The sequence below is a fragment of the Schizophyllum commune genome (genome assembly GCF_000143185.2).
Source record: "Schizophyllum commune H4-8 unplaced genomic scaffold SCHCOscaffold_13, whole genome shotgun sequence".
In the NCBI taxonomy this organism is placed as follows: domain Eukaryota; kingdom Fungi; phylum Basidiomycota; class Agaricomycetes; order Agaricales; family Schizophyllaceae; genus Schizophyllum; species Schizophyllum commune.
The window spans coordinates 252,514-269,625 of NW_026089550.1; the positions used below are offsets into that span (position 1 = coordinate 252,514).

Sequence of the window (17,112 nt, forward strand, 5' to 3'; positions counted from 1 at the left end):
TGAGGACGATGACGGAGGGACGTGTTCAATCGCCAATCGACCGCTACCTCTCCTGACACAACATCACCCGCGAAGCTCCGCTGAGCCCACCTGCCCACGCGACGAGCTCCTCAGCTTAACCCCTCCCGGACCGTGCCCAGGAAGTCCGCCGCGAGGACATCAGCCCCACTAGACCCGGCACTAATGCCAGCAAACACGCTGAAAGGAGGATACTTGATCCACCGGATTCCCCGCCGCATAGTTCTGACGGTTATACATGAGCTCCAGCGCTTTGGAAACGACAGAGTCCCTTGGTATCCTTTTTCTTGACCTCAACTCCGACTGAGACACTGCTTTTCCTCTGCTAGAAGCGTATCTCTCTGTTTTCTCTCCACCTCTGATGTACGGAAACCTTGGTACCAAATAAGGGTCGCTAGACAAGGGACCCTTCCTATACGACCACTATCCGCATTTATACCAGAATGAATTTTCTGTGCGATACTTTGCATCGTCGCATTAATACTTTCACGACTTGGACGTGTAGGTCCGTGTGTATGGATGGCACGTGCATGACGCAAGGCACGTGTGGCGCCGATGGAATGCGCGTGGCGCGCGATAGACGGTGGCGGGCATCGGTTTCTTCTCTCGCACAGTCATCTCTAGCAACATAGCCCGGTATAATATCTCTTAATCTCGCTCCCTTTGCTGTTCTCCTAGACCTGTAAACGAAACCAAACGACACTGTACAATACCGGACATAAACACCACCAACAAGACTGGCCGCAGCTTCAGGCCATCACAGCATCTCGCGCTCGGACCGCCGACATCATAGCGGATAGCATCACAGACAAGGAACAATAGAACAAGGACAGAACTATCTATACGCTCGCCCTTTATCTCGACTCTCGACGTTGTACAACAGGAATGCACCCACCAAGCACAATACACACGACGCCACCCCCGCGCGCGCCACACGGGGTTCACCCTTCGAGCTCGCCGCGCGGTGCCTATGGCTCTACGCCACCCTACGGGATGCATAGGTCGAGCTCGGGAAGCACAACGATGTCGCCGACACCTATAAGCCCTTTCTCGATCAACTCGCAAGCAAGCGAGGCGACGTCCGACGGTGCGTGAACTAGCTCTTCTCAAAGAGCTTCTCACTGACATTCGTCTCTCCCTCTCCCTTACCCTTCGATCATATACGGATACTCCTCATGCGCCTCCGCCTGCTCCGACCGTATTTGGACCGCTCTGGATGACCCCCGACGCCGCACTGACACGGACCTTCCCCTTCTCCGTGCACTTCTGCGCCACTCTTCCCTCGGACGGGAAAAAACCACAGAAATCCCCGACCTTGGCGCCTTCCAGAGCGTCTTCCGCGAGTTCACGCACTTGCACTCGGTCTCGCAGCGATTGCTGCGCGTCCAAGGATCCAGCGACGACGGCCTCTCATCCCTCCATGTGCCCACCGACCGCGAAGTCGCCACTACAGACCACGAGCTTTCGAGCATAGACCGCGAACTGTCAAGCATAGACCGCGAACTTGCTGGCGTGGACCATGAACATGGGAATGCAAGTCACGACCGCGCCAGCACCGACCGCGACCGCCAGTCCACCATCCTTTCCTCCCTCGCCCCACGCTCGACGGACTCCCCGGACTTCAGCACGGTGTGGGCGAGACAGCCGATCGCGCAATACTTAGAATCGCGCACGGCGAGCGTGGACCCGGAAGCTTTCGCGGCCATGAATCCGGACCGCTTCGCGCCCGTCGGGCATCACACATATACGGCGAGCGTGGACTCGAACGCGTTGACAGCGAGCTCGGATGCGCGTACGACGAGCTCGGACGCGCGCACGACGAGCATCAAGTTGGACACCCTGACGCCGACCGACGTCGTGGGTCGGGGGGCCTTCGCACCGGGTCGCGATCCCGATGCGTTCACGCCTTCATCCTACGCCGCGAGCATCGAGCTCGAGGTGCACACCGCGTCGTCGGGTGCGCCATCGCCTCCGCGGTCGGCCACGCCGACGTCGACGGCGGAGGGCGGGACGGAGAGTCTTTCGGTTACTGAGGAAGAAGATGAAGATGTGGAAGGGGAGGAAGACGAAGAAGAAGACGAAGATACGGAGGAGGATGAGCTTGGGACTGAGGAGGATGAAGAGGCGGAAGATGAAGGAGGCCGCACGATCCTGATAGCGGAGGAGTATCGCGGCGGGCGCGGGGGCTACGATGGCGATGGACCCACAAACTACGGCGCCTACGATGATGCGTCATCTGTTACCGACGACACCGACAGCGTCGCGGAGGACGATACGACGCGGCCTTCGCTGGGCTACTTGGACGAGGTGCTGTCTTTCCTCGCTGCTGAGCGCACGCGTGCGGCCGCGCAGCGGGAAGCGAGGCTAAACTCGGCGTCCGTGGATGCAGAGGGAGAGGCGGCCCCCGCACCTGAAGGACGTTCCCAAGCACTTGACGGACGTACTGCAGGACCGGCTTCATCATCTTTGACGGCCGGCGAGCCGTCGTCAATCGACCTGCCCGAAGGCTACCGCCAACTTCAAGAAGCGCTCGCCTCCCGGGAGCGCCGGCGGCACAAGCGGAAGAAGAGCCGGACGCTGCTCGCTGCCGTTGACACGGGGCGAAGACGCGGACGACAGTTCATCGTCGGCGCCAGCGGTGGTGTCGTCGAGTAGCGCGGGGAAGGGGATGAGCTCGGGCAGTGGAGGGAAGGGGCTCAGCTTGGGGAAGGACGTGAGCTCCAGTAACGCGTCGGCGAAGAAGACTGGGAAGACCTCGCGGCTCGCGTCAGCGCTGTCCTCGCACGCGTCGAAGTCGACGCCGACGTTGGTATCGGGGACTTCGACGATCATTGGCTCCACGGCTGGTGGCTCGACAACGGGCCTAATGAATGTCACCCCTGATGGGCTCGAGGCCGCGACGACACCCGCGACGCCTTCTCGGCGCCGTAAGCTGAAGGGCCGCGCGCATAGCGTCGAAGTATCGACGCATGCGAATGATCATTCTACGCCGAACAATCCCAACACGACGACGAATGCTACGCCAACCGACCCTGCCAAAGCTCGGGCTGCACGCCTTACCGCGCTCGCTGCGCATCTATCTCGCGCGTTCCCCGCGAACGCGGCCGCGGTGGAGAAGCAGGCGCGGCGGCTGGCTTTGGGGCCGATTGCTGGGATGAATGTTGGCGCGAATCTTGATGCTGGCGCGCCGTTGGTGGGGACGAGTGAGGATGCGGTAGTGCATGTGTTTATCGACCAGTGAGTGCTCTCCTTCTATCTCTTCTACATGCCTTTCCCCGCTTTGGTGCATGATACAAGCTTCGACGTCGTCAATCTCTTCCTGTTCGCACTCCCAGTCATGCCTTGCTGACCATCTCTCGCAGCTCGAACATTCTCATCGGCCTCCTCAACTGGCTGAAGAAGACCCGCCCGACGCGCGGACGCACGGATGGCAAGCGTTCACAGACAGACAGCGGTCTGAGCTCGCCCAGGAAGCGCCCCAAGAATCCGATTGCGGAGAGTAGCAGCGACAACAAGGACCCGAAAACTAAGATCAAGAGCACTGCAACCGTACCTCCCGGCTCTCCACTGAAGAAGGGCGCCCTTCTTCCAAGCGCTATGCCTGCGACGCCTCCGCGTGGGCGCCCACTCCCGCAGATACCGACCATCAACCCCAACACGGTAGCGACGCCTCTTACTCGACGACCCAGCAGACACCTATCACACGCGGCGCTGGCGCTCATTCTCGAGCGCGGGCGGCCCTGTCGGTGGCGCGAGTGCGTGGCGAGCAGCCCGCTGTATCAGCCGATGGATGGGGCTCGGGAGGCGGGATATCGGGTGACGGTTTTCCGCCGGGTGCCAGTCGAGGTGGAGGTGCGGCAGGCAGCGGAGTCCGGTCGCTTTGAGGAGCGACGCGACCGCGTGAGTCGCTCGCCGACGAAGAGCAAGCGCGCGAGCTGGTACGCGGAGGGCGTACATGGAGCAGGGAAGGAGACGCGGCTTGCGGCGCCGAGGGAGAAGGAGGGGAAGCACCGACGACATGCGAGTGTAGACCGGCCAGTCACGACGCAGACAGCACGACATGCGAGCCCGGTGAAGAGTCGGCATGCGCGCTTTGGGAGCGTAGGGAATGCGCACGGCGTGCTGCAGCACACCAACACGAGTCCATCCGTGATGATGGGGCGCAAGAAGCCCGGGCACTCGCGTGGGGTGTCAATGGGCGATGCGCGAGGTATGGCGACCGGAGAAGGGAGGATGGATGCCGGCACTAGCAGAGTCGCTGCAGCTGAAGGTAGCGGCAGCGGCAGCGGCACGCCGAGTCGACTGAAATACCGCGAGCAGGGCGTCGACGAGCTCCTGCAACTTAAGCTGCACCAAGCGATGGCAGAGGCCGAGGAGGAGGCGATGCGTGCGTTCTTGAGCGCGGAGAGTAACATAAACAAGCGAACCTCCGTCTCGCTTGCCGAAGCCGCCCTCCACCCCGCACCGCCTGGCGGGACGATCGTGCTCGCGACAGGAGACGGTAACCCGGGGGACTATCCTCCCTTCAGCGCGTTCGCGGGAAGCGATGCCAGCCCGAGCGGCGCGGATGTGCGCGCGGCAGGGTTCCCGGGCACGGTTCGCGCCGCTTTGCGGAGGGGTTGGACGGTAGAGCTTGTCGCGTGGGCGGGTGGTCTTAGCGGGGCGTGGCGGGCGATGCTAGAAGAGGAGAGGCAGCGGCCGAAAGCGGGTGAGGAGGAGAGGTTTAAGATTGTGGAGTTGGAACCGTATGCGGAGTGGTTGTGGGAGGAAGGGTGGTTCGAGGGGTAATTAGCCATCGTATGTTGAAGGGACTGGCTTAGGAAGGTGATGACATGCATGCATCCTCCGCTGCATCTTAGGCGTCCGCATGGATATATCTGTAACACTCGAAGTATAAACAGGTGAGGTAAGACATTTAAGTATCTGAATGTCAAAATTGCAGTCCATGAACATAGATTATGCATTTCATCGTATATCAAACGCTGTGATTTAGCGACGACGCTGCCAATTCAGACTCACGTCTTCACATCCGGGGACAGGAAGGCCGAAAACATCGGCAAGGCAGAAGCTTCCGCCCGTATAAGCTCCTCCCATTCATCCACCTGTATGTCGCATCTTGAACACTGAGATGCCTCCTTGGGTCCCCCCACACTGCCCACGAATGAGATATGATCTTTGCCTTCAGAAAAAATGGCATGGGGATCCCTGAGGAGGGTGTCATATCCCAATTCGTATACCCTCTTTTCGATGACAGCGACTACGCAGGGCCAGTATCGGCATGCTGAGATGTTTCCATAGTGCACGGCTCGAAATCGAATTTCGTGGCATTTCTGTCGGAAGACGTTGATCCAGGTATCTCTGTATTCGACCTACAAGATAGAGGTCGTTTAACTAAGCGGACAGGATAGATGAAAATTACGCACCCAAGCAGCGAATACGTGTATAGAAAGCGTCGCGCGGGCTGCTGCAGTCGTCGCGTCTAGAGTGTATGGAGCCGCGAGGTCGAGCAGCTCCCAACGATTGTGGCGATCTGCATGCTGGAGTATCTCGAGGGGGTGATCCTTGTAGAGAAATCTAAGCGGGGAAGATAATTCGGATCAGTAGGAGCGCCCATCAAGGGGGACAAGAGTATGCCTTACTTGAGGTCAATGATAAGATTACATACGCTCAACGCCGGTGCGATGTGATACTTCTCTGCAGCTTCTGCAATCTTCATGAACGCGTCGATTGGCAGATCCTTCAGGGAAGGGGGCGCGCCCGGGTAGACGAACGCGAAAAGCGTCTCGAGCGTGTCGCCATCCTCTGTAAGCTCCACCTCTTCACCGGCAATAGCAGGGAAGTCAGCGGCAAGGGGCCCATCCGTGGTGCACTTGAGATTGCAGCGGTGGATATTGAAGAGGGTGCCGTCGCTCGAGCGGAATACGATGATATCGTCGCCGGTCGAAGAGACTGGGGAACGCATTCACGGCGTCGGTCAGTCCTCGAAGAATAGAACTGTACAGACGACGTACATCGTAACGACTGCTTATCAACTGTCTTTGAGTCCGAGATTACTGGAGATTCGTTGACTTCAGACATGGTGTTCAGAGGCAGGAGACGCGGCGTCTTGCCGTAGGCCAATCGATCTGGTGGGTGTTGAGCGTCTTCTCGATAGGTGCCGAGAAAATCATATTAAGCCAGTGCGAGTAGGTCATATGCGCCGAAAAGCCCGCCAGGGAGCGTCATTCAACACGGCCGAGTCTATCTGCGCAGGCTTCGATTTCCTAGTACAAGAACATATCCATTCGAATTGACGGCGACCATTATCATCGCGGGAGCGATGTCCGGCCAATGAGAGGCATCACATACGCAGCCTCAGAGCGTAGACACAAGTGACTTGCGACAGGAGGAAATGCCGGCGGTCAGCATGAGTATAAGACCGAGACAATGATTGCTCAATGGGGAAGCCCGGAACTATATGACTCCTCGGCGAATGCCGGGACACGAGGCGATCCTCTGTACCTACCGTCTTCAACGACCTGTGAATATCTGGCCTTTGGAGGACAGCTCCCCTGCGAATGACGCGTCTTGCCGAGAAATCTCGTACATCGCGCTCGCGCTCGACGTGGAGGCGCGCGCAAGTTCAGGGTCTTCAGGCCCTCGCTGCGCAGTTCTTTCACGCATTGGCCTTTCCTGTAGGCGATCATGGCATTGTTTCCCTTGGTTCTTTTGAATGCAGAGTAGACGGCGGGGTCCCGTGGCCGACCCTTCCATCAATCGTCCATGCCCATGATGGTACTGATCACATGATGGCAACGTTTTGTTGATGTCGGCGCCCGCCGCGCTTTGCTGTGATTGCTTATGTACATTCATCTCGCATTCGACTCTTCTTGTCCCAAACCGCCACCCTCACCTTCGCATCGCGCGCCCTCCGGCAACCTCTCCCTTCCACCCCCATCTCTTGTTGCCACACGCTTCGCATACGCTCAGAGCAACCATGGATCGCCAACCTCAAGCGCTCACAAGAAACGGCTCCTACAAGTTTTGGTCTGCCGAACAGTCCAGGCCACGTTTACCATCCATCGCCGAGGAAGACTACTCTCCCAACAACCAGATCTACCGCACTGGTTTCCTGTACCGCGCTGGGGTATCCATCTGGCAAACCATGGCGCGCAACCTGCGCCGCGAGGGCTTCCCATACGACGGGCCGCTGGCATACAGCAAAGGTGATCGCCCCGCGCTTCTGCTTTACCACCGAGTCCCAAGAGGTGGCCGGCCTATATGTGTTGTCTTCCTCCTCGCGACGTTCGGTGGCGCACAAGAGAACGATATCCCGAGCTCGTTTCATCCATTCCTCCTTCGCGCGCGTCCAGCGTGTGCGAGATACACGAACACGCCACTCCTAGACACGGACCCGGTGCCCATTCATAATTGGGTTCGGTGGGATAGCTATGTTCTCGCACTCCCGATCGAGCTCGATGATTCCGATGTCGACACCTCGCAATTGAAGTCATGGACGATCGGACAAGATAAGACATGGGTTAGCCGCGAGTGGCTCAAACACCTGCGAGAACTGGGGGAGAAGAACGCGGAGAAGCTCGCAGCGATGTGCCAGGGAGACCCCGATTTCATCAAACGAGTCAGGGACGAGATGGTGCGTGACATGGCTGCGCTGCACGGTATCTTCTGCTCACTTATTCGTGTTGATCAGATTGCCGCGAGAGGACCGGAGCGCCGGCTCCCTGAGATCACCGACACTCAGCCTTCTCAGTCTTTCTCCTCCGCGGGTCATCCCGCCCTGGAAGCATGTGCTCGGTCTTACCTGAACGCCGCTATTCTGCAATACGGTCTCGAGCCTACAGCAATCAAGCTCCTCCCCCTCGACGTGCACGGCATCCTAGACTACCTCGAGGCCCGCAAAGCGAAAGGCAATGGTTCCCGGGCTCTTGTGCCCTACAAACCTCAACACGCGGATGCCTCGCAAGAACTAGAAGAAGGCGAAATACCCGGGCTCACATCGGATCTCGAGCTTCGCGCCGCGCGGATTCTGCAAGGGGAAGACCTCGACAAGTTGTTCTCAGGTTTGCCCATCGAGTTTGACGACGTTGAGGTGCCCGGTCTTGACATGGCGGGACCTCAAAAGATGATCGCTGCTTCGCCACCGTCGGCAATGACGACTGACCCGTCGTCAATAGCGTGCCCGTCCACGCCGGTCAAGTACTCGTTTGCGCTGGCGGAGGGCCCGATTACGCCGATCGAAGGTCCGTACACGCCGGTCCAATACACACCGACTACATGTACGCCAAGCCAAGCGTTGCACACGCCCCAATACCTCAAGGCGCCTCTTGTCAAGCGCGACATGTCGCCGGAAGTCGAGGAGCGCTTATCGGAGAGACAAAAATTGCGTAAATTGCGGGAGCAGGCGCTGGCCACGCGCAAGGGCCTTCGATCCTCGCGCAAAGGACAAGGTCTGCCCACAATCATGGAAGAGGACCCGTCGATGTCTATGACCCCTGACCGCTGGAGGCCACCACCGCCTCCCGACCGCAGACGGCGCACGAACGCGACGCCAAGGACACCGATGAAGGCGATAACGAATACTTCGACGGACACGACGCCACAGATGCCGATGGAAGCAGCAACAAAGTCGCCAATGGACGCGACGCCGCTGACCCCCAAGCGCGGCAATGAATCGGCCTGCATTCCTTGGACGCCGGAGACGCCGACACCTCTGACGCGTTCGCGCTCGTTTTTGGACTCGCCGATACGTCCGACGCTCAAAAGGACACCCTCATCTCTCAAGAAGACGTCCTCGTCGTCATCTTTCAAGGCTCCGTCGCTCACTTCGCGCGGACAGGGTCACTACGCGCCGTACCCTAAGCTATGCTCGCGTCGACAAGTCGAGCGGCCTGAGTGACTACAAGATGGCTTCTATGACTATGTTCATGAGATGCTTTGGAAGTCAGTCGCGCGCAGGATTACCGCTTCCGTCGCGCTCAGCGGGGCTTCGTCCTTTGTGTTGCCGAACGCACCTCCCTCGCCTCCTTCGAAGTTCTTGCCGCTCATCGCCCAAGCCTACTTCGGACATCTGCCTCAAGCAAAACTTGAAGCGCTTGCGTAAGCGCTAATGCTATGAAATGATCGGGCTGTATCATATCTCTTCGCCCGATATATCTTTTCTCTCCTACATGCTCGTAGCCGCCTCCGACGTCCTGTTGGCGTGCCCCGATTTCTGAATCACGACTTATGGTCTTTCTCATTTCTTCTCCCCTTATTCACCTGTGATGTCTTATATTGAGATCGTCCTCTATCACTCATACTCACTCGTTCTCGTCTCCCTGCCCTCAATGCCGCTCACTCATCTACTGTATTTATTGTGCCCCGATTATCTTCACTTGGGATTGCTATCTCGTCTACCCGAAGTCGAGTCGTTAACCTGTTCTTACTCTTAGTCTCTTCTTGCATACACTAGTCATTCGTTCATATTTAGGCATCCATTTTCACGGCACAAAAGGATTCGCAACATGGGGAGAGTGCGTGACCCGTAACGTTGTCAATCACGTGCATGTTGAAGTTTGAGAGAATTTGTGGCGCACCTCATGTTGCGACCTGCGCTGATGAGGCGCGATGAGGAGCAGCAAACTTTGTTCGCCCTTCCTAAGCGATTATGGCTTGCCACGATCTCTTGCCGGATGCAGGAGATGCATATCGCAGCCTCATACGTGGTCTTACAGGCTGACCTCGTGTGTTTACCAGGGCAGCTGCGGGCTCAGCCCCGTTCCCGAGTACAGGGAAAGATCGTGCGATGTAACTAGGTAATTCCGACGGCGACGAGATAGTCATTCACTCTTGACAGAGCTTTTGCTCCGAGTCCGTCGCAAAGGCACCAGCTTCCATTGTGGCATGCGCAGCGCGGTGACTCGAAAAAGGTCCTGGTCGGTGCCGAGACAATGTTTCGCCCTTTTGGTGACTGATGGTTCAGCGGAGTTCGAAAAGCGGCATACATAAGCGGTGCGTGCTTGCGATTTGATGGACTTTCTCTCTTGACTCCGACCGCCATCTCCGCCACCCGCAACCCCCCTTTACCAACCTCGACAGCCCGCTCTCGATACCGAAACCTCTGCCTTGATGACTTGCAAGCGTCGTCAATGCTCTCGATGGCCGGCAAGTGCCGTCAATGTCCTCTCGGGCTAGCCCAATGCGACGACGAGCGGGTGACCCAATGGTACGCCACTGGTTGGATGTGGTATGCTTGTGTCGCTCACTTCGTTCACTAGATATCCTCGACATGCACATGTATCCTAAGCCTGCAGTTGCTCGCAAGTGCCGGCAACATCTCACGAGGTGGCCCAATGTCAGGGCGCCCGGGTCCCTCAATGGTGCGCCACTCGAACTTTCAAACACGTTCTCGTTGCTCACGTCCGTTGTAACCTCCTCAAGTCCTCAGCGCTCGATCTCCTTGGGCCCTCGAAACGTACTCTAATCAAGTTATCGATGCGTTGTAAGCGCATCAATGTCCCACTGAGCTCGCCTAAACTCACTGCAAAGGGCTGCTCAATGGTGAGCTGCGTACTTTCTGTGCGCGCTTTCGATGCTGACCATTGTCGATAGGTTCCCTTGGCATCATCTACTCATCGCTCGATGTTCCGCAAGTGCATCAATATATCGCGGACCCGCCCAATGTCTCGGCGATTGGGTATCCCAATGGTAGGCCACTCGATTGTTTTGCGCTCTCCGCTGGCTTTGTCTGCCCCAACAACTCAAGCCTCAGCTCGTCGACCTGCGCCCACCGATGCCACGACCGGCAATGTCGATGCTGCGCAAGAGCATCAATGCAGATGCCATGCAAGAGCGTCAATGCTGATGCTACTGGTAACTCAGTATCCCCGCGACGAAGACATCGATGCCCGCGCGAGCTCGCCCAATGTTACGGAAATCGGGAAGCTCAATAGTGCGTTGTCGCCGTTATCTCCTACGCTAGTCAATAACCTTCGATACAGATCTGTCGAACATCGCTACTCCACCAGGTCGACGCGCCTCACGTCCAAGCCGTCAAGTGGCAATGTTTGAAGAAAAGCTCCCTCGCCCCACCAAGGGTAAACAGGTGCGTTTGCTCGATGATTTCCCCCGGCACGGACTGAAGCCGGTCTAGGGCTCTGCCCAAGGGACTGAAGATCAAGGACCAACGCCGCTTCAGTCCATTTCTCCAGCTCGGCGACGCGATACACTTTCTGCGCAGCGGCCCAATGTATTCGTCTCGTGCAGTGGCGCAATGTATCTCCCTCGCACGGCAGCGCAATCGAACTCTCTCGCGTGGCGACGCAATGAAGTCCGCGGACCGACGAACTCCTTCGTCGAGATGTGTTTTCACGAAGGACTGCAGCAGCTCTTAAGTCGCAATGTGCTATCCCCCATCCTCAGGTCGCCGCTGCTCAGGTCATCGCGCCAAGCCCAAGCCGTTGCGTCGACTTGAAGATAGAGGAGGTAGGTGCGTGTACTAGTCTTTCTTCAGTTGTCGCTTGCGCGCTGACATTTTCTTCAGAGAGATAGAATGACGCCTCCCAACACCGCCTAACGGCTTTGCATCGTCCTCGGTATAAATTCCGCTCTGCCTATCGTAGGCTGACGTCTCTATCTCTAGAACATGTACTGGGAGCTTGTCCTGGGGTGCGACCTCTTACCTGGACTATACCTTCGCCTCATTGACCGAACTCTACTCTCGCGTCAACGCCGGTGGACATTTCTTCCCTCCACTATCTCCTTCTAACTCGTCTACATCATCTAACCCTCCAGCAGATCGATTACTCCGGCGCCGTTAGTGCGTTTGAAGGGAAGTTCGTTTGGACGAGGGAGCGGTCGGGATGGCTGAACGGGCATAGTGTATGAGGCTATGGGGTCGGATGTATTCCTTGTGATGTGCCTTGTGTATCATCTTGTATAGCAGACTTTCATGGTCTACGGATAGATTCATGAATGGACTCGGAACTGGAAGCGTGACTCAGACGTGCGTGATGAGGCGAACTTGTCGATCTACAGCGGCGTAGTAGACGGAATACTCAGCGGCCATGATAGGAAGGCCTCAACATCATAACGGATTTACTTGCTCTGTTAGATACGTGTGGCTGGTCATGCTCCCTCGGCCAGCCACCACGCAATGTGCGAAGCGCAGATCAGGCTCAGGCAGCGAGCCGGTAACGTGACCGCCATGCGAGCTGATATTGCAGCGGAGTTTGAAAAGTGATCTACAGAAGCAGTGCATGTGCGCGATTTGATGGGCGTTCTCTCTTGTCTCCAACTGTCATCTCCGCCACTCATAGTTTGCTCTCGTCCGACTACGCCAGTCTTCTCTCAACTCGGGACGACTCCGCCTCGATGGCTTGCAAGCGCTGTCAATTTCGACGGTTCGCAATTACCGTCAATGCACTCTCAGGCTCTCCCAATGCCACTACGAGCGGATCCACAATGGTACGCCACTCGTGTGTCGTGGCATGCTTTCGTCGCTAACCTCGGTGCTAGTCTCCTCGAATTCTTCGCGCTAGCTCTCCCCAAATCTTCAGTGCCCGATATCCTCAAGTCCTCGACAAGTACTCCGAGTCCCACAATGCGTTGCAAGTGCATCAATGCCTCCCCGAGCTGATCCAATCCCGCGGCCACCGGGAAGCTCAAAAGTGCGTCATCGCCGACGTTGCGTGTCCTCGTCGCTGATCATGGTCACCCCTCGACGTCGTCTAGCAATCTCCCGATGCCTTGCAAGTGCATCAATGTCTCGCAGACTTTCCCCGTGCCACGGTGATTGCGCAGCTCAATGGTGCGGGACTCGACCGTCCAACATGCGCGCCTCGCTAACTTTTCTCGCCTCATCCCCAGGATCAACTGCTCGACCTGCAGTCAACGATGCCACGAGTTTTGATGCTGATGCTACGCAAGAGCGTCAGTCCCGATGCCATGCAAGAGCATCAATACGATGCCACGCAAGAGCGTCAATTTTCGATGCCATACTATTACAAAAGCATCAATGTACCCCGACGAGGACCTCGACGCCCCCGCGAGCCTGCCCAATGCCGCGGAGACCGGGTTGCTCAACGGTGCGTAGACGCTGTGTTCTCACCAGCTGAACACTGACCGCCTTCACTAGATCTCTCGGATATCGCCTCTTGACGCTTCAATTCGAACATTCCGGCGCCTCAAGTCCAGGCCGTCAAGTGGCAATCAGCTGCCCATGGACATCGGGCGCCCTGCGCAGCAAGAAGAATACATGCTTGCTCCCACCAAGGGTAGACAGGTGCGTCCGCGTGCTGAGTTTCCTGTACGCTGGCTAACGTCACTTTCAGGCTCTGCCCAATGCTCTCATTCTCGACATCAGCCTTTTCCTTTCCGACATCGATCGTCAAGAACAACGACAGCGACCGTCGAGAACATTGACTATGAGGGCGAGAAGCGAGGCAAAAGATTGAGGACCGGCGCCGCTCAATTACCTCTCCTCACGCGGCGATGCGTTGCATCTCTATCTCGCGACGGCGCAATGACTTTCCTAGCGTAGAGGCGTAATGATACAACCCCCGCGTGACCTTGCGAAGATCTTTCTCAGCGCGGTAGCGCAATGACTACCTTCGACGCGGCGGCGCAATGGGTTTCCTCCGGCGCGGCGGCGGAATGAACTCGATAGGCCAATGTGGTCGGCAGGCCAATGATTTCCTTCATCGACGATGATCGACAATCCCTATCCCAACGAGGGACTTCGGTAGCGCTCAAGTCGCAATGCTCCAGCTTGCCCAATTCGCAATGCGCTATACAGTACACTTGCGATCAAAATGATTGCAAGATCGCCAGGGGAACCCTCGAGCTCCTCCAGCCTTCCCCGTGCCCCGTGCTGAGCGACACTGCGTATATAGCGTGCTGGTGCATTAAGCATTCTAGCGCTGGGGTCTGGCGTTGGCATTCGGGTAGCGCCGAGGAGATATCCACAAATGGACGAGCGACGATCTTGCAATCATTTTGATCGCAAGTGTATCAAGCTCAGGTCGCCGCGACAAGTTCAGGTCGGCGTGTATGCACGTTGAAGGTGCGTGCGTGGGTTCTTGACGCTTACTCGCGTATCAACATCACCTCCAGCGTCGTTTGAACCGGATCACTCGAGGCCACCGCTTTTGCATCGTCATCGCCATCGCCTTCACGTTATTCTTGGTATGCTCTCGCCCCGTACCACGTGGGCTGATGGTTGTCTTTCCAGAATGTAACTCGCAGGCTTCGCCTGAGTGTGTGGTCTATTGCTTGAGACGAGGCACGCTCTCACCACTGGTCACCTCGGTGGCGCTACAAGACACCGCCGCCTTGGTGACCAGACTCCATGACAGTGAACCTTTTGCCTTTCGCTATATCCTTCTACTTCGTCTACATTATCTAATTCTCCAACAGACTGACTCTTCCTGAACTGGTCGCGCGTCCAAGGGCATTTAGCAGATGGAGGAAGGGGTAGTCTGGATGAACGAGGGGGCGGACTGGATGGCTAAGCAGGCATGTGCATGTATGGTTTCAGCTGTATCGTCAGTGTTGCGTGTTGTGTGTATCATCAGACTTTCAAAGTCTATGGGCCTATTCTCTGAGGGTACCTGGAGCTCGAAGCGTGACGCGCGTGCTGTGTTGAACTTTCCGAGCTGCGGCGGCGTAGACGAGATACTCAGTGGCCATCAAAAAAGACCTCAGAATCATGTCAGATATATTTGTTCCTGTCGAATACGTATGGCTGGCCATCTTCCTTAGTCGACCGCCACGCAATGTGCGCAGCGCATTTCTCGAACAACGAGCCTGAGGTGGTAACGTGACCGCCATGCGACCTGATGGCCCGGCGGAGTTTGAAAAGCGATATACATAAGCGCAGCGTGCGTGCGATCTGATGGGCATCCTCTCTTCTCTCTCACCCTCATCTCTGCCACCCATCTACAACTGCCTGCCTTCAACCCCAGCCAGCTCTCGACCCCGGCGCCTCTACCTCAATGGCCTGCAAGTGCCGTCAATGTTCTCGCGAGCGAGCTCAATGCCTCGACGAGCGGGTAGCTCAATTGCACGCCACTCGTCGGCCGTGTTATGCTTTCGTCTCTGACATCGACTGATAGATATTGTCGGCGCTTAGATTACCCTCAAGATTCCAGTGGCTCGCAAGCGCTGACCATAAATCCCGAGGTAGCCCAATATCACTGTGCCCGGGCTCCTCGGTGGTGCGCCGTGCGATTAATCTGCGCATCCACTCGACTTACCTTTCATCAACAGATCGACTTCGTCTTCCCAGCCCCACGATGCCTCGCAATCGCATTAATGTATTTGGGGGCTCGCCTAATGCCTCGGCTGTCGGGCAGCCCAATGATACGCCATTTCATATTCCTTCCTGTTCTCTGAGCTGACCTTCGGCTTTAGATCTCGTCTATGTCTAGTTTTCTGATCCCAACGCTGCGGAAGAGTTTCAATGCCGACGCTACGCAAGAGCGTCAATGCCGATGCTATGCAAGAGCATCAATGTTCGCGAAACAGCGTTAATGTATCCGTGAGCACGCCCAAAGACTGGACAGTTCAGTAGTGCATTACCGTGGTTGTATCGTGTACTCGCCGCTGACAAGCGCCAGATATCTTGGACGGCGTCTACTCGACCTAGGGATGCTTCGCAAATGCATCAATGTCACGCGCTCCCGGACTCGCTCCATGACGCGGAGATCGGGCAGCCTCATGGTGCGTCGCTCGACCGTTCAACTTGTTTGCGTCACACTGACTACATCATCCTCAGCTCAGCGTCCAGCTTCGCGCCCTGCACTTATCGATGCCACGAGTATCAATGTCAATGCCACGCAAGAGCATCATGCCGATGTCGAGCAAGAGCAGCAATGTGCGTGCAACAAGAACATCAACTTTCCGCGAGCTCGCCCAATGTTTCAGAATTCGGGAAGCTCAATGGTGCGTGGACAGCGTTGCTCCATGAGCTCACTCACTGACTGACATTATTGACTATTAGATTTCTCGGGTGTCGCCTCTTGACCAAGTCGACGCGCCTTCAATTCGAACGGTCATCTCAATCTTCCGAGCCGTCAAGTGGCAATGTTCAAAGGGAAGCTCGCTTGTCGACAGGTGCATCCGCATGGTGAATTCTCTGCCACTCAAGCTGACGCCGCTCAAGGGTTCTACCTGGTGCTTTCGTTCTCGACATCGACGTATTCAGCCTCGACTTCGACCTGCTATCCTTGCCTTCGACAGTCGACCTCCGGCCTTCTATCCACGACATCGATCGCCAAGTGCATCCGAAGGCGAGAGGCGAGGTAGAAGACCAAGTACCGCGCGGCAGCGCAACGATTGTCTTCAACACGGCCGCGCAATGCATTTATCTCGCGTGATAGCGCAATGAATCTCGCCGCCGCGACGTCGCAATGGGGCCGGCAGGCCAATGAGGTCGTCGGACCAATGATCCCTTTGGTCGGCAATATTCAACCCCTTTCTGGACAAAGGGCTGCGGTATCTTGCCCAAGGACTCCATCAGCGCCCAAGTCGCAATCTAATATGCCTCAAGCTCAAGTCGCCACGCTTTTCTCAACCTCACGTGAATCTCAAGGCGGCGCTTTGAACTCGAGTTGTCGTCTCAATCTCAAGTCAGGGCATCGGCACGCTGAAGGTATGTGGGCGGACTTTTAGACGCTTTCTTGGATATCGCCATCGTCCGCAGAATCACTCAGACCGGATCGCACAAAAGCGCGCCTGAGTCGCTCATGAAATGCTCTCAACCGCGTTCATCGCCTTCACCTTGACACACACTCACCGCCTTTTCATGGCGCTCGGTATGCAACCTCTCCACCGCTCGTAGACTGACAGCCACCTATTAGGACTGAACTGCGAGCTTGCCTTCTGGTGCGCCCTTGTGCGCGGACATCTCGGGTAGACCATTGCTTTGATGACCGGACTCGCTTCAACGATGGTGGACATTTTATCCTTCGGGATCTCTTTCTAGTCTGCATACATCATCTGACTGCCTAGCAGATCTATTCCTGCGCTGGTTGCGCGTCTAAAAGGCCACACCACTCGTGGAAGGACGAGGGATGAAGCAGTCGGGATGGCTGAGCGGGCATGATACATGAGGCT

At 56.8% G+C, this 17,112-nt stretch overlaps 6 protein-coding genes across 6 annotated transcripts; 5 read left to right on the forward strand and 1 right to left on the reverse strand.

Moving 5' to 3' along the window:
• Positions 1-1,041: 1,041 nt before the first annotated feature.
• SCHCODRAFT_02602944 (uncharacterized protein) lies at positions 1,042-4,806 on the forward strand (the record flags this gene model as incomplete). The annotated part of the gene is made up of 4 exons (XM_050344051.1): positions 1,042-1,105; positions 1,322-2,669; positions 2,701-3,255; positions 3,381-4,806. The coding sequence occupies 4 exons, from the start codon at positions 1,042-1,044 to the stop codon at positions 4,804-4,806; spliced, it is 3,393 nt and encodes a 1,130-aa protein (XP_050197581.1).
• A 227-nt stretch (positions 4,807-5,033) lies between these two features.
• SCHCODRAFT_01176369 (uncharacterized protein) lies at positions 5,034-6,096 on the reverse strand (the record flags this gene model as incomplete). The annotated part of the gene is made up of 4 exons (XM_003026846.2): positions 5,034-5,387; positions 5,442-5,592; positions 5,658-5,967; positions 6,030-6,096. The coding sequence occupies 4 exons, from the start codon at positions 6,094-6,096 to the stop codon at positions 5,034-5,036; spliced, it is 882 nt and encodes a 293-aa protein (XP_003026892.1).
• An 842-nt stretch (positions 6,097-6,938) lies between these two features.
• Positions 6,939-8,925, forward strand: SCHCODRAFT_02591430 (uncharacterized protein). Its single transcript, XM_050343989.1, has 2 exons — positions 6,939-7,651; positions 7,709-8,925. Exons 1-2 carry the CDS (start codon positions 6,995-6,997, stop codon positions 8,912-8,914), a joined length of 1,863 nt encoding a protein of 620 aa, XP_050197582.1. The 5' UTR covers positions 6,939-6,994; the 3' UTR covers positions 8,915-8,925.
• Positions 8,926-10,491: 1,566 nt separating this feature from the next.
• Positions 10,492-11,572, forward strand: SCHCODRAFT_0113996 (uncharacterized protein; the record flags this gene model as incomplete). Its single annotated transcript, XM_003026946.2, has 7 exons — positions 10,492-10,498; positions 10,546-10,557; positions 10,609-10,704; positions 10,769-10,948; positions 10,998-11,101; positions 11,419-11,481; positions 11,540-11,572. 7 exons carry the CDS (start codon positions 10,492-10,494, stop codon positions 11,570-11,572), a joined length of 495 nt encoding a protein of 164 aa, XP_003026992.1.
• A 797-nt stretch (positions 11,573-12,369) lies between these two features.
• On the forward strand, positions 12,370-13,419 carry SCHCODRAFT_02672564 (uncharacterized protein; the record flags this gene model as incomplete). Its single annotated transcript, XM_050346648.1, has 5 exons — positions 12,370-12,462; positions 12,514-12,669; positions 12,865-13,082; positions 13,133-13,279; positions 13,329-13,419. 5 exons carry the CDS (start codon positions 12,370-12,372, stop codon positions 13,417-13,419), a joined length of 705 nt encoding a protein of 234 aa, XP_050197583.1.
• A 1,871-nt stretch (positions 13,420-15,290) lies between these two features.
• On the forward strand, positions 15,291-16,557 carry SCHCODRAFT_01136630 (uncharacterized protein; the record flags this gene model as incomplete). The annotated part of the gene is made up of 6 exons (XM_003026944.2): positions 15,291-15,311; positions 15,426-15,535; positions 15,569-15,717; positions 15,773-15,939; positions 15,998-16,110; positions 16,160-16,557. 6 exons carry the CDS (start codon positions 15,291-15,293, stop codon positions 16,371-16,373), a joined length of 774 nt encoding a protein of 257 aa, XP_003026990.1. The 3' UTR covers positions 16,374-16,557.
• Between the last annotated feature and the right edge of the window lie 555 nt (positions 16,558-17,112).